Raw genomic sequence first — 15,402 nt, 5'->3', positions numbered from 1 at the left:
AAAAGGAAAAAAAAAACGTAATTAACTGTTAATAGAACTTAATGGAAACATATTCCAAGTAATTTTGGAACATTTCTATGCCAAAATTTAATACAATGTAAAGGACACATTTATTTTTCCATCATTTTGTAATACTATTATATGCACTATTTTAAGGCATACAAGTCCTAACAGTCAGGGTTTCTTTTAGAGATGGCAGTGAGAGTTTTACAGGCAGCTGTAGTGCTGTCATTATGCGCTGATCTCTGCTGTCTGTGTCAATTCAACACCAATTCAACAGGCGACGCAAAGGACTCTTTGCCAAAAAGATACTGACCTCTAGTGGTTATGAGGAGCAAACATTCAGATGGTCTTTGAAGTCCTGAGGGCAGTCAGTGACCCTGCTGCACTTCAGAGGGATTGTTATTTAGTCAAGTTGAGTCAGGTGTGTTAGAGCAGGACAAACACTGAAGAGTCACTCCATCTACAGAGTGACATACATTTGTGTCTTGTATAAGAGACAAAAATATACTATCAAGTGTTTTTCAAGCTTAACTACATTAATTCAAAGTTTCTAATTAACAGAGTTGATGATTTTTTATTGCAAGAGGAAAACGTGTCTCTAGAGCTGTCAGATGATTAAAGTTATTTTTTACATTCTTTTGTGAAGTTAATCAGGATTAATCACATTTGTCTTGTTCGCTCAAAACTACTCCTGCATTAAAAAGTTGACGTAGAGGAGCAGGTAAACACGCTCTGACTGGAGAGATGTTATTGAAAAAAATTTGGCAGCTGACATGGAACAAAAACAAACAAACAAAAAACCTCATTAAACTTGATTAGGTGCTTTTTTAACTTTTTTTACTTTATATATCCTAGTCCTGTCCAACTTCACAGGTTTACATGGTTCTAAAAAATTAATATAAAGCTGTAAATAAATAAACAAACTAACGAAGTAAACAAAACCTTGCATCTCCAGAAAGGTACGTTTACAGGAGAGGGAAAAATACGGCATTAACTGTTAATCAAAGTTAATAAAAACATTATTTATTCCAAGTAATTTGGACCATTTATATTCCAAAATTTAAAACAATGCAAAGGACATCTAGTGATATTAATTTGATGTCTATATTCTGAATGGTAACCACTGAGGATAATTTCAGTCTGAGGCTCCATTTCAATTATTTTTTAGCTGGCCCTCACCCACTTTGACTCTCCACTCAGATATGTGTCACACCTATTTCACACAGTAAGGAGATCACAGTGATATTACAGTGAGGAGATCACAGTGAAGAGATCACAGTGAGGAGATCACAGTGAGGAGATCACAGTGAAGAGATCACAGTGGGGAGATCACAGTGAGATCACAGTGGGGAGATCACAGTGAGATCACAGTGGGGAGATCACAGTGGAGAGATCACAGTGAGGAGATCACAGTGAGATCACAGTGGGGAGATCACAGTGAGATCACAGTGGGGAGATCACAGTGAGGAGATCACAGTGAGGAGATCACAGTGAGATCACAGTGGGGAAATCACAGTGAAGAGATCACAGTGAGGAGATCACAGTGAGGAGATCACAGTGAAGAGATCACAGTGAGATCACAGTGGGGAGATCACAGTGAGGAGATCACAGTGAGATCACGGTGGGGAGATTGATGTACATAACATGTGAGTAATTGCTTTGATTGGCTATAAACCTGGAGTACAACTGTAATGACATACCGTTCTTTTTGTTCTTCTTAGCCATGTAGCCTTTAGCATGCTAACAAGCAGAGTAAAGTGATGAAGCTGTATCAACAGTCGGGTATAACAGATGGAGTAGTTTGTAAAGTAAAGCCCAGTAAATTTTTGACCCCTTTATTTTTTTATGTATTCTTATGACTTCTTTAAATATCTGTGTAGACAGTCACTGAAGTTCCATTCTCAAATATTAATAATTAAAAGTTGTATTAACATCACAATTTTGCTATGCTCAAATTGCTTTATATATCAGTGATGAATACTGAAAATCATCCATTTACTTTTTATTGCTTGTATTCTATCTTTACAAATCTGAACAAAAATATAACTGAAATTTTAAGGCATCCAGAAGGTCATTGTGGATAAAGAATGAAAAGATCATAGTAATATGGACAGATATTACAACATATTTACAACACATCTTTGTACAAAACCTCCATATAATAAAATGATATCCTGCAAAACTGGTAGGTGGTTATATCTATATTATAAAATGTCTTTTGAATGGTGGTGTTAAACATGATCTAGATAACAGAAATGTTCTAAAAGCATGTGAAAATGTAAAATCAGCTTCCGAGTATAAACAGAAAACCCATGTACAAATTCTGATAATGCTGGAGTTACTGCTGGACTCTACATTTCATGATTCTGCACTACATGTAGCAGACAAAATAATGGAGACAACGGTGAGTTCATTGTCATGAAATTAAGAAAAAAGATGCCTTTTGTTTTTTATGTCATTACAGAGACCTGTTTTGAGCAATTTCTGGTGTCACCTTTGTCAAAAATCAGTTTGTGAAATTTCTGTCTTATTTGATCTGTCCCTGACAACTGACAACCTATCATTGTTTGGCCACAAAGTGGTAGACCACGGAAACTCACAGAGCAGGGCCGCCGAGCGCTGAAGCGCACAGTGCCTATCCTCCTAACTGCATGTTAGGAGCTACACACAAGCCTAAGATCAAAGTGTACTCAAGGAGTTGGGGGTTGGTGTAAAGCACGCCGCCACTGGACTCTGGAGCAGTGGAAACGTATTCTGTGGAGTGGCAAATCACGCTTCTCTATCTGGCAGTCTGATGAACAGACCTAGGTCCATAAAGGCATGGTTGGGTGAGTTTGGTGTGGAAGAACTTGACTGGCCCACACAGAGCCCAGACGTCAACCCTATCGAACACCTCTGGAATAAACTAGAACTAGAGCTTCTGAGCCAGGCCCTCTCATCAAACATCAGTGTCTGACCTCACAAATGCTCTTCTGAATTAATGGGCATGCAAAGGGGGGACCAACTCCATATTAATGCCTATGGATTTAAAGCTCCTGTAGGTGTAATGTGTTGGCCTCCCATATATATATATATATATATATATATATATATATATATATATATATATGTAACTTGACTTAGGCCTTGTACATTTATCAGCGACTGGTCACCCAACCACGGTAAGAAGAAAAACCTGGTCATTAGTATCGTCTGCTATTTCCATTATTTTGTCTGTAATCTGTTCCTGTGTGAGTGAAGTTATCACTAATGGCATCATTAACTTTGCAGTGTTCTCATGGGTAAGGTTCAAATGCATTCTTTCTCTTCATTTCTTTCTTTCATCTCTCTCCCTCTTTTCTTTGCACTGGCTAGTCAGATACGGCTGTGAATGGTCTCATGTGCAAAAGGTGGTTCTTCTGTGTGTGAAGGGGTGGGGCTGGCTGCAGGTGGGTGGGGCTTCCGCGATAAGCTTCTCAGATGTGGTGGAGAGGATGGGGGTGGCGTCAGGGTAGGGGTGGGTGAATGAGGTGTGGTAGGGGGAGAAGGGACAGGGGTGCTGGGATATCTTCTTCCTGAGTGGACATAAGCGTCTGGAGAGTGGGCAGGAAGGGGGAAAGTGCTGGGATAGCATGGTGGGCCGAGGGGATTTAAAGGGTGGACGTAGCTACATGGGGCTTCATCTTCTCCTTCGTGGAAGTCCTGTGAGAATTTACAGAGAGGACAGAGTACAGTCAGCCAAAGTGAAGTCAAAATACTTATATTCTTAAGTTTCATAGATCTGCAAAGTGACCCCAGAAAACATCTTCAATTACCGTTTCCTTCAGAACATACAGACCACCTGGTTTTCTGCGAGTGTGATAATTCCTTCCTGGCACAATATCAACTGGAACTGCAAAGCATGGATGTATGTAGTGTTGATGTTATAAATTGTTTATTACACTAAACACAAATAATTGTATTTTTTATTAACAATGTTCTTGAATTTTGAAATGTTAACATCAACAAAAGTCATATCAATCATCAACACAGACGATGTAAACATAACATTTATAGAATATAGTGTTTAGGATGTTGTTTCCTATGAAACAGATTAGAAATCTTTGAAAGGTATAGAAAATGAGGCGTTTACCTTCATGATTGCCATTGATCTCTTCTACATTTTGCCTGCTCTGTCTGCCAGGCTGTTGCCTTTTTCTGCAAAATCAGATTAATAAATGATCTTGCCTTTAATGCATGTCAATGCATTAATGACAATGTTCTCAATAACCAAAACAGCAAACTGACCAAACTCGTAGATCTTTCATATGCTCCTAAATGGGACTAATCAGTGAAAGTTAGCCATATTATGACCTATAATTGTTTATTTTTGTCTAGCTATATCTTATAAGTTCAGTGAACTCTCATGCTACCTTCTCATTAAAGTATTATTTTGCATTATGCTTTTATGAAAACTTACAAGTAAACGTAAAAACACCATGATGCTGCTTCATCAGACCCTCATGCTCATGGCTGCCTAGGCCTGTGGTTTCTGACTCCAGTCCTGGGGACCCATAGTCTCATGGTGCAAGACATGATCTTATAAGGAGAATATATGTGTGGACACAACATTTTAAACTTTTGGTGCTGGATTGCAATGAAATCCGCCACTAACAAGGACGCTAAACTCTAAAACTCACACTAAATTCTAGTGCTTCCTTTTTTAATGGCAGTACAATCAACAACAAAAGCAAATCAAGCTGACAAATGAAACACTGTTTTGAGCTGTTTTTGTTTGTAAAGGGTAACGTTTATTTTAAAATAATAATAATAAGTTCAACTTATATAGCACCTTTCACAAACCCAAAGCAAAAAAGAAGAGAAAGCTTTGAGAAAGAAGAATAGTGGGCAGTAAAGAGGACGGCTTTAAGATAAGCTTTAGGGTACAGCAGTCATGAAGAGATTGTAGCAGAGAGTTCCGAAGTTTAGGAACAGCAGCACCGAAAGAACTGCCGACAACTGACAAGAGTCGCATTGGGGCTCCAAGAAGCCCATTGCCAGTCCAGTATTTCACTGAATGTAATGTCTTTTCTGCACAGGTGACACAAATCTTCACGCTTAACTGGAGTTTTATGGGGTGATATGCTAAATTAGAATACATCTATGGCCTAATGACAGACTTCTTGTCCATCAATAGTGTTGATAAGCACACCAACCTCAACTACTTGAGCACCATCTCCACAAGGCATTCAGTTTGCTCGCACTCTAGTAAGTCTACGTTCTCACCAACATTTAGCCCAAAATGTCTCATGCTTGTCCCCAGACATTCTTGGTACAAGTTAATTTCTTGCCCTGCATAACAAGGAGACCAGCTGCACTGCATAGATTCAGGTATTCCCTGCCTCAACACACCTGATCCAGCTAATGAAAAGCTTGGTAATGACCTGCTCCTACATGACCAGGTGTGCTGAGGCAGGGCAGTAGGTCACCAGGACTGGAGTTAAAACCCACTGGCCTAGGCTACACACAGTTGAAGGTCACCATTCTTGTTCATTTTGGCTCTAAATTCAACTGGATGCAATTTGATCATAAAGGTGTACTGCATTTGATTAATGGCTTTTGGCCTAATGATGAATTTCAGCAAGGACATAGAATCTGTCTTCATTTTCCAAAACGAAAGAAAGAAAGAAAACCCCGGCTTCAGATATGCAAGTCTGCTTCCAACATTGACCTTGAAGAGCCAACTCATTTATGATACAATACTAATCTAAAGGTGCTTTTGTGTAATGCTTGCCTACCAACATTCAAAAGCTCTAGGCTTATTGTAAGTAGAGTAATGTGACCCAGCCATTCCACTTCAGAGTCATCAAAGAGAAGAAGTGAGGAGAGCAGAGTTACTTTTTGGAGGGCTTCCAGCAGGCACACACAGTCACCAGGGTTATGAGCAAGAAAATGCCACCGGTAGAAAGGATGATATAGAGAGAACTCCGTCCTGCAGGAAAAGAAATAAAAGCAGGAGAGCTGTTGTCATGGAGCTTTTCTCTTGTTCTGAAAACATGTGCCACTGCACCCACATCTCTCTCTAGGTAAACTCAGTGCTACTGTGAAATCATATCACCTCTGCTAAACTACAGACAACACTAAAGATTTAACAATAACAATGGGCTCTGAAGGACCACACCACAGTATGGAAGAGGTCAACATCAAGTAAGACCCAAATGTCTGCTTTGGTTGCCAGGTTTCCTGAGGGCTGGAATGAATGAGGCACTGGGGGGATTTTTAAAGGGCAAAGTGTGCAGACTGAATGCTGAACCCCACTGAGGCACAGCACTGTCTCTGAACTAACTGTGTGGCAGCAGAGATGGAGGGAGAGGAAAGGATCTCTGAGCTGAACTCCAGTGGGACTAAAGTCTGACTCTTATTTTTCTAGTTTATAAACATAATTCTCTGTTTTATAACAAATAATGTTCTTTTTGTGTCATAGCATACTTTAATGTTAATGTGATGGTATTCAGGTTTACCAGTTCAGCCTATCGCCATGAATGCTAACAGAATGGCAAACATGTATTTAGCTACTTGAGTCCTTGGAAATGTGTGACTCTAGTCTTGAATAGGCCATTTATTCTTTATGATCTGAAACAACTATTTAACATAATGTAGTTATTTTAATTTATGCCGATATATTTCATAAGGAAGAGTGTTTGATTCAAGTTAACCTAATTCAAAAGTAAGCAGAACTTGGAAAAAGTAGAGTACTGTCAGCTCAGTGGAAACCATTTATATTATTGGGCTGTTTGAGTTAACCTTACTTCCTTAAGAACTGTGGATCACTGAAAATTGGACAGTAACTAATATAAAGTTATTTAGGCCTAAACCTGTTAAGTATAATATTTTTTTCAAGGCAATAAGTTTTGATTTTTAAAGTAAAGTCAACTAATTTAAGTTTACAGTGTGCTCAGTCTGATCAACATGTCCCAAAAAATTGGGACTGGGGCAATTTAAGACTAGGAACAAGAAGAAATGTTTAAAAAAAAAAACATCATAAACAAGTGATGTGATCATGCTTGGACTTAAAAGAGCATCCAGGAAAGGCCTAGTCCTTTATGAACGAGGATGGTTTGAGGCTCGCCATTTTGGTACTTAGGTACTTCATCCTTAATGGTGCATAATATCATCAAAAGATTCAGGGAATCCAGAGAAATCTCTGTGCATAAAAGAAAACTACACATGAACGACTGTGACCCTCGGCCCCTCAGGCACTGCATCTGGGCTTGAGTTTATCTGAACCAGATGGATGAACAGTCAAGAGTTCATGAGGTAAAGCATGAAAGATCATGTTTTGTATTATTTACAATTTAATACAGGTCAAATAGAGTATGTTAATCACTGCTTTCTGTTTTTATTAGCATTTCACATGCTGTCCCAATTTTTCTGGAACTGGGTTTGTACAAACTCCATACTGGAGTGGAGACTTAATGGCTTAATTGAAGCCATATTTGAATTTTTGCTGACCACCGCAACTCATCTTTTGTTATAAATGCTGAGAGTATTGTATAGTTTTGCCAATCCAGTCCACCTGCACTTTTTCCACAAAAAGCCTGATTAAGCTCAGAAGGGAATTAAAGAGCCCATATCTTGGAAAACCAAACAGAGTTTGACATAGTAAGTAAGTGCCAAGAAACCAGAACTAAACACAAAAACCTAACAACAAGACAAGTGAAAACAAACAACAGGGCCACATAGGCAATGCAAGACTAAGAGACTGCGCAAACACAGGGGTATAAATACACCGAGGGGAAACGAGAAACTCCTGGGACTAATGAGAGTGCGGGGCTACAGACTACAGACAGGTGGAACAGATGACAAGGGAGGCAGGACCAGGGAGGAGACACAGACCAAAACAACAACAAAAGCACATGGCAAGACACATGAGGGAATGAAAACAAAGACAAAAACAGAGAAAGACAAAGGCAGGATGTTACATAAGGAGTGTTTCAGCCTGGACTACTTTTTGAATGAGGCACTATACGGGGCAGCCAATGAGAACAGAGCACATTTACATATATCAGTATATGGGCACAGTAACAAAAGGGGATAAAGAGATAAGACCAGAAAATGTAAAATATAAAAATATGTAGGGTATAGGCCTATAACAAAAATAAACTAACAATACAGCAGATCTGCAAAATAAACCAAATAACATTTTTAGATTTTAGACATTGATTGTTCAAATAATTTCTTTAAGGCAGAGTAAAAAAGGTTATTTTGACCTTTTAATTTATTCTTTACTCTTTAATTTTGTCTTCCAAGAAACATGATCTCTACATGCTGTCATCTATTTTTAAGTGAAAAGAAAAATATCTAACAAGGTTCATTTTGGCATGAAGTATCATTCTGAGGAAGTAAAGAAATATTTAGGATTGGGAAAGTACTTTAGACTTCAGTCACCTCTTACTGTTACTCTGACTGAATCTAAAGTCTAAAATAAGCTGATAATTTCAATCTGGCCTGAATGTGTCTATAAACAGAAGCAGAGGCTGAAGCAGCATTGCGAAGAAAGCTCTAACTTTATAACTCTGCAACTCCTGTGACACCTTTGATGTGTTATTTTATTTTTGCATCATCGCTGCTATACAGGGCTTGATTTAATACTTTCTCTTAGAGAGAAATTCCACCATTTTTTCAAAGCTTCTGTAAAATTCAATCAATGAAATATAAAGAAATTAATTCAGAGTGGTTTTATGTGAAATTATAGAGAATCTTACAGTTTCTATACAACGATGGTAATAGGAACCAGAGGCCAGATTCACAAAGAATTAAGAAGTATCTTAGGATAGAAAATCTTCCTTGTTCCTTTTTGGGTTTACTACACATTCAATAAAAAGAGATGAGATATATTATTGTTCTTCAAAAAATATCTTGATTTCTTTTTTAAACTTGCACAAAGAACATGTAAGTGTCTTTAAAAAAAAATTTTTTTTTCCTTATGGCAGTCTCACACTTGTCTTAGACTGTAAGAACTGACAGAGTAAACTTCTTAACCTGTGACCTCTAATGAGTTTCAAAATATAATTGTTAAAATAAAACAAGAACTCTCCTGTTGGCTGTTTCCTCCACCAACACTTTGCTAAATTATTTTGAATGTTCAGGTTGTTTTTATTTTACCATCGTTTTGCTGTATTTGGGTGATGATGTGATTGAATTTAATAACTGGTTAATGGAAATATGGTATGATCGTTGGTAATCTGTACATTGTACAGTGATATTGATAGTCTACATGACTGTTAACCTATAGCCTAAAAAAACAACCATGATTTTTTTAAAGAAAAGAGTTCCTGATAGAATATATGAGAACCTCTTACCTTTTTGATATTTTTTCACAAATTGCATTTAAGAACATTCTTAACAGCTTCTTATTGTTTGTCTTAAGGTCTTTCTTAAGTATTTTTCTTAGAAGAGCTTTTGTGAGTGCAGCCCCAGGAGTCTGCAACACAAACATTTACTATCCAAAACAACCAGTGAATCTACACATAGGAAAGAAAAAACAAAAAGAGATTTCCTTAATATCTCTGTAGGTTCATCTAGACAAGGAGATCAGATTGAAAAACAAGAGATTTTTGCTTAAATCTCCAGCTGCTTAGATGTTTGTCCTGAGGAAAAGAGTCCAGTAACATTCTCTTCTTGAATTTTAGTAAAGATCTCAATAAGATCTCACATGTGCTCTGATTTGCCAAAATCATAACCTTCATCTTTATCTGCAACCAATCTCTCTAGTGTCTCCTCAGAAAAAACACATTTCCCATCATGTTTGCTGAGCCATCAAAGAGCAACATTTGAACAACAAAGTTTTAGTTGTAAATCTGAAACAATACATTTCTTGGGGGACTACTTTAACTAACAACACCCTGTGTGTATGTTTCCACCACAAATGGATATGTTTTAGCCAAAAGCTTATCTTAAAAATATAGTAAAACAATGTCTCAGGCACCACGGAGCATATTCATAACCATTCAATATAATAACTTTCTGTGAGGGAGATTTTAGAGATATTAAACTCTTAGACGTCTGGAACAATTCACATCAAACCACGCTGAAGGACGTTTTTAATATCATCATTAGGAGGCCTGTGTGAAGAGCCTACAGGTGTTTATGAGTGAGCACAGGGAGTGAAGTGTCTTAGATTTACATGTGTGTTACTGAGGAGGTGAAGATGGAGTCAGTGCACCTACTGTAGACAGTGAGTCTCACAGGCAGGCTCTTCATGCTGCCGATGGGGTTCTCCACCATGCAACTGTAGACGTCATCGTCTGACATCAGGACCCGCAAGATGGTCAGGACTTTCCGATCTTGGGACAGCAGCAGGCGCGAGTCGTTAATCAGAGGCTTCCCGCCCTTCAGCCAGCTGTAGGTGGGCTTGGTGCCGCTTTCGTGAGTGCAGTTGAGCGTGAAGAACTCGGTGAGCTCCAATACTGAGGACGCCACTAAATGCACAAACGGCCTGGACACGGGCACTGTAACAGGAAGATGCTGTCCATGAGAACTGAGCATTTTGTGTGTTCACAAAACATCTACACTCACATCAGTCTGCCGAGTTAAAATTCAAAGCCCTGGACTCTACAGGCTGGATTCTTAAATGTCTTAGGAGTTAGAATTTTATTTAAATGTGCTTTTATCCATAATTATAAATTAAGGGCATTACAGCCTAAACCTAGTGTATAATATGTTATTTAATGTGTTGTATAGTGTCCTATAGTAGCCACCCTGTACCCCTCCACCTCATGAGTTTGACAGAATTCAGGATTTTGTATTGTTTTTGTGTTGTCATCCATCAAGATTCTCTCACTACAATACCCAGCATACATTACACAAATACATCATACTACCATTTGGAATCCCTATGATGCTCATATATATACATAGCCCTAGGTATCCACCCCAAAAGCATATACAGTCCACTTCAATTATCAGAAGAAGATTTTCCTTGTCTTTACACCAGGAAATCTCACTTTAGAGACTGCTGTGACTGTGGTAGGAGGCAAATAGGCATGTACAACAGATGTAGCGGTGGTTAAATTTTTCATTTTAGCCAGCCTTTAAGAAACAAGATTAGATGAATTGTTATTCTTAATGTATTTATTACCATTTTTTCTTAAGAAGAACTCCAAGAACAAGTCAATAAGTGAAGCCTCTAAAACTATAACTTCTAATGATGATTTTGACAAAGACTGCCTACATGTGTTCTTATATCTTATCTTTAATGTATACATATAATCTATAATCTATATAACTTATGCATAAGTTAACCACCAAACACCCCAATCAACAGTCACTGCAGGTTTACTTTAAAGCTTCTTGCAGCAACAAAGGCTTTTTCTGAATGACCATAATCTTACTTTCTTCAAGTGAACACAGAACTAGTCCTGGGGCGGCTATTGTATTGTCTCAGCTGTACCTAAGTAAGCTGTTGAGGACATGGAATGAGCTGGAATGTAACCCAGTATATTTCACTGCTGATGGAATGGAATGAAGCCTCCTTCTCCTGCTTACCATCCACTGTGAGATTGACGTGTTTCTCTCCAGTGAAAGTGTCGTCTGTGATGGAGATCTCCACTTCGTAAGCCCCCTCGTCAGACAGCTGCAGATAGTTGAGCAGCAGGGAGCCGTTCTCGTACAGCAGGATGCGGCCGCGGTACTCAGGCCGCAGGTTCCCGATGATGTCCGTGCCAATGGACTGCACTACAGTGACCGGCTTGTCCCTCTTCAGCTGCCACTTGATGACAGGACGGTCGGAGCTGGTGCTGGTGTAGCTGACGGAGAGCAAGGCTGAGCTGCCAAGCGTTCCTCGTATTATTGAGGAGGGACTCGTAATGTTCACCCCACTGACGGCTTTAAAGCAAAAACATACAGCAAAACAGCTTTTACTCATATGCTCATCCTTCTCTTTTGTGCAATGATTTAGGCATGCAGATAGCATGATGCTAACTGGTGGTGTATATGCTTCCATTACTTGTTAGCTACATTAGCGTCAGCTCCAGGGCAAAAGTGAAGATGCAAACTTCGGACAGCAAACATGGCTAATCTACATCTCTACATGTAGTTCTACAATCTGCATATTTACAGATTCTGTAAATATGATTTTTGTGCTTTAACCCCTTAAAATCTCAGGCTATTACATACAAAGGCTACAGGGACTTAAGTACAAACTAGCTGAGCCATTTATAAATTATAGAAGTGTGTAATAAAACTTTGGGCCCGCTGGTGGGCCCTGGCTATTTAAGGGGTTAACCCAAAAAGGAATGCAGGGATTTAGAAAAGAGACATAGCAAAATGTTCTGTTCATATATTCTCTAGGCTCCTAGAGTGGCTGTACCATTATTATCAACCTAGAAGCACCTAGCTTGTATTCACTCTTTCCACCAAACTCTTGGGAAATTGGGAAAGTATTCAGATTTACAAATATGCTGCCACACATTGTAAAGTTTTTCAGACGTATACCGGGCATAGTTACAGTTGCTAGACTATGAAGGACCAACTGGATGAACCAGTTTGTTACAGTGCCACCCTGAGGCAGAGAAGTGCTGTATCTCTAGTCAGTTAAGAATGCCAAAAACAGGGGTTCTTTTTATGGTAGAAGCAGCTAAACAATGGCTTTTCCCTGAATTTGTATTTAGGTGTTTGTTTTTCCCTAATGAACAACATAATGTCAAAATATTTTTTTTTCAGGGACCCCCTGAATGTCTCAAAATCAAAATTCTTGGGGGGTTCCTGAAAAAAAAATATTTTGACATTATGTTGTTCATTAGGAAAAACAGACACCTAAACACAAATTCAGGGAAAAGCCATTGTTTAGCTTAAGTATTGTTTAGGTTAAGTAGAGTCTTCCAGACCCCCATCAGAACCCCCTGTATTTTGCATCTTGAATTTAACCTAAAATGTTTTCAGGAATTAAATAAATACAGTACCACCATCCAGATGATCACAATAGTGTGTGTCAGGCATTAAACGTTACACAGTAACACCTTTCTGCCATTTCTCAAGTATTATTGAGACAAGATTACATTTACATGAGGTGCCCAGAGCAAAAAAAAATAAAATATTCTAAATGAGATCTCCTCTTAATCTCATGTATTTCTCCTAGACATAGTTAAGTCCCGTTTGAAATCAGAGTGAGCTAAGCCATTTTCTCCTGTTTCTAAATTTTGGCTCCTAAGCAACAACTTCAATCAAAACATTGTGACACAATATTTCCATTAGGAAAGTGCAATATCGCATCATTTTCTTATATAGCTGTATTTTTATATATCTCAGAACTCTTTCAGCTGTCTCTCAGTGTAGAAGGGGAACTCATGCTTTTCTCATTCATCACCAGAACTGCTTACAATGAAATGCTTATTTGCTGAGGATCGTGCCAATCACAATTTTACAATCAGTTATACAACTATACAAAGTATAATGTGGTTGGACCTCATAAAGTGGCCAGTGAGTGGAAGTACAAGGTATGTGTTTCTAATAAAGTGGCCTGTGAGAGAATTGCTCTGGAAGCTTCTGCATGTTCCAGCAGATGGAAAGTCTGTTCTTCTACTCTGTCATGACAGGACTGTGTAGAGCGAGTCAGCGTGGCATGTCTCGATCGCCCTGGTAACAGTCCTCAACCTTCACGGCTTGCCAAGATGAGCTAACAAAGGCCAGGATTGTGGGCCTGCTCTCCTCCAATGAGGGGCAGCTGGGAGAGAGCCATGCTCTTGCGTGATTGGGGGGCAGTAGACAGTGGGGCCCAGTGATTCTGCTAATCAGCGCTCAGCACAATGACACAACGGTAGTGGTCAGAGACAGGCTTCGGCTACATGTTCTCCTGTTCAGACATGCCTGTTCTCCCCTAAAGCCTCCCTCCGCCTGACCCACAGTACATCCAACACCCAACACACCATCCTTACTGCAGTGTGCAGAGTCTCTGTATGCTGAGCACCACTCTACCAACCAGCAAAGACAAACAGTCCCTTTTCAATGGACCAATTGGTTAATGTACTGAATTATAATTAGGTTTAAACATGAACGCTGAATTGGTTTCAGTTGAACTACAAACTTCTCCACACTTCATGTAATAAATTTCAAATTTCAAATTTCAAGTCTTGATTAAAAGTGAGAACTAAGCTACTACATTCAATACCAAGTGAATGTGTATGACAAGCAATACATTAAAAGGCCCATATCATTAAAAATCACGTTTCTCATTTTTTCCAGACAAAAGAGTTTAATGTAGTATATAAACTTATATAAACAAAACAGCTTGTTTTAAATTCATTGTTTTTATGATGTCACCAAAGCAATGCATTAACATACACCCTCTGTACAGTTGTATGCAAACGTTTGGGGCACCCAACCTTTATTAACTTTATAACTTTATTAGTGGAATTTAACATATTTGGGAAAGATGAAACAGAAAATGTGGCCTGTGCAAATGTTTAGGCACATTTTCTATTTTAAGTTTTATTTTTTCCAATATATTAAACTGCCAAAAGATATTATGTACTAAAATTTGCAGAACAATGAAGTTTGTTCCCTGTGGAGGATGTGTTAACTTATGTTTGTTTAGAAAATCAACAAAACAATATGTAATTTGACTGGGAGTGTTCAAACTTTTGCCTACTCAGCCTACAGCAATTTAGCCCCACCCATTTATGCTGAGGTTACAAGGAGTGTGTCAAGTGAAGCTGAGGCACAGTATAGGTCAGCCTATCTGAACAGAGACCATTTACAAACATCAGCCTTAAAGGCACAGTAAGAAAGACAGCTTGTTTAATTCTAAGGCATGAATGGAAAATTGTCACATAAAAATTAATGGTGACTGTTTTTGGTACATAAACCAACACAAAAGTCCACGAAAAAGTGTATCCGTCAGAGAGAAAAAGCAAACAAAAGACAAGAAAAATGTGAGAAACGGGCCTTTTGAAAATCACCAATATAAGTTAAAACGAGTAACTTAATCAAAGCCCTAATAATTGCAGCAAGAAAGTAGCATCATGCAGCAAGAGTAAAGTATTGGTCTCTTTTCCCTGCTTTCCCTGTTTCAATTTTTTTTCCAGCTAAAGTATCGAGGAGGTTTTGTTGCTCTTGACTTACCTGTCAGGAGAAAGATGAGGAGGCAGAGTTTTTGGAAAAGTGAAGAAACGGCTGCCTCTTTGGAGGAAGGCTGCCTTTCCTTCATCTTGCGAGCAGCGCTGGGCTTCTCTCCCCCGCAATCAGCATGATTTGGCTACTCCAGGCACGTCGCTGAGAATACACAACGCTTCCTGCCAGACTGGACTGTGCCTGCTCTGAAGCCCACTCTCAGGACCCCTGCCTGAGCAGCTGTGTGTGTGTGTGTGTGTGTGTGTGTGAGGTTCTGCACAGTGCTTGTCTATTTTCAGGGGCGCCTCTGTGTGTGTTTGCCTTCATCCAATG

General features: G+C 38.9%; 1 protein-coding gene across 1 annotated transcript; it reads right to left on the bottom strand.

Moving 5' to 3' along the window:
- Positions 1 to 1,909: 1,909 nt before the first annotated feature.
- On the bottom strand, positions 1,910 to 15,279 carry hepacama (hepatic and glial cell adhesion molecule a). The gene is made up of 7 exons (XM_036560882.1): positions 15,082 to 15,279; positions 11,509 to 11,847; positions 10,191 to 10,472; positions 5,860 to 5,953; positions 4,115 to 4,179; positions 3,798 to 3,874; positions 1,910 to 3,684 (listed from the first exon to the last, which is right to left on the bottom strand). Exons 1-7 carry the CDS (start codon positions 15,164 to 15,166, stop codon positions 3,358 to 3,360), a joined length of 1,269 nt encoding a protein of 422 aa, XP_036416775.1. The 5' UTR covers positions 15,167 to 15,279; the 3' UTR covers positions 1,910 to 3,357.
- Between the last annotated feature and the right edge of the window lie 123 nt (positions 15,280 to 15,402).

The sequence above is a fragment of the Colossoma macropomum genome, unplaced genomic scaffold (genome assembly GCF_904425465.1).
Source record: "Colossoma macropomum unplaced genomic scaffold, Colossoma_macropomum, whole genome shotgun sequence".
NCBI lineage: Eukaryota > Metazoa > Chordata > Actinopteri > Characiformes > Serrasalmidae > Colossoma > Colossoma macropomum.
This window is presented reverse-complemented; position numbering and strand designations above follow the sequence as displayed.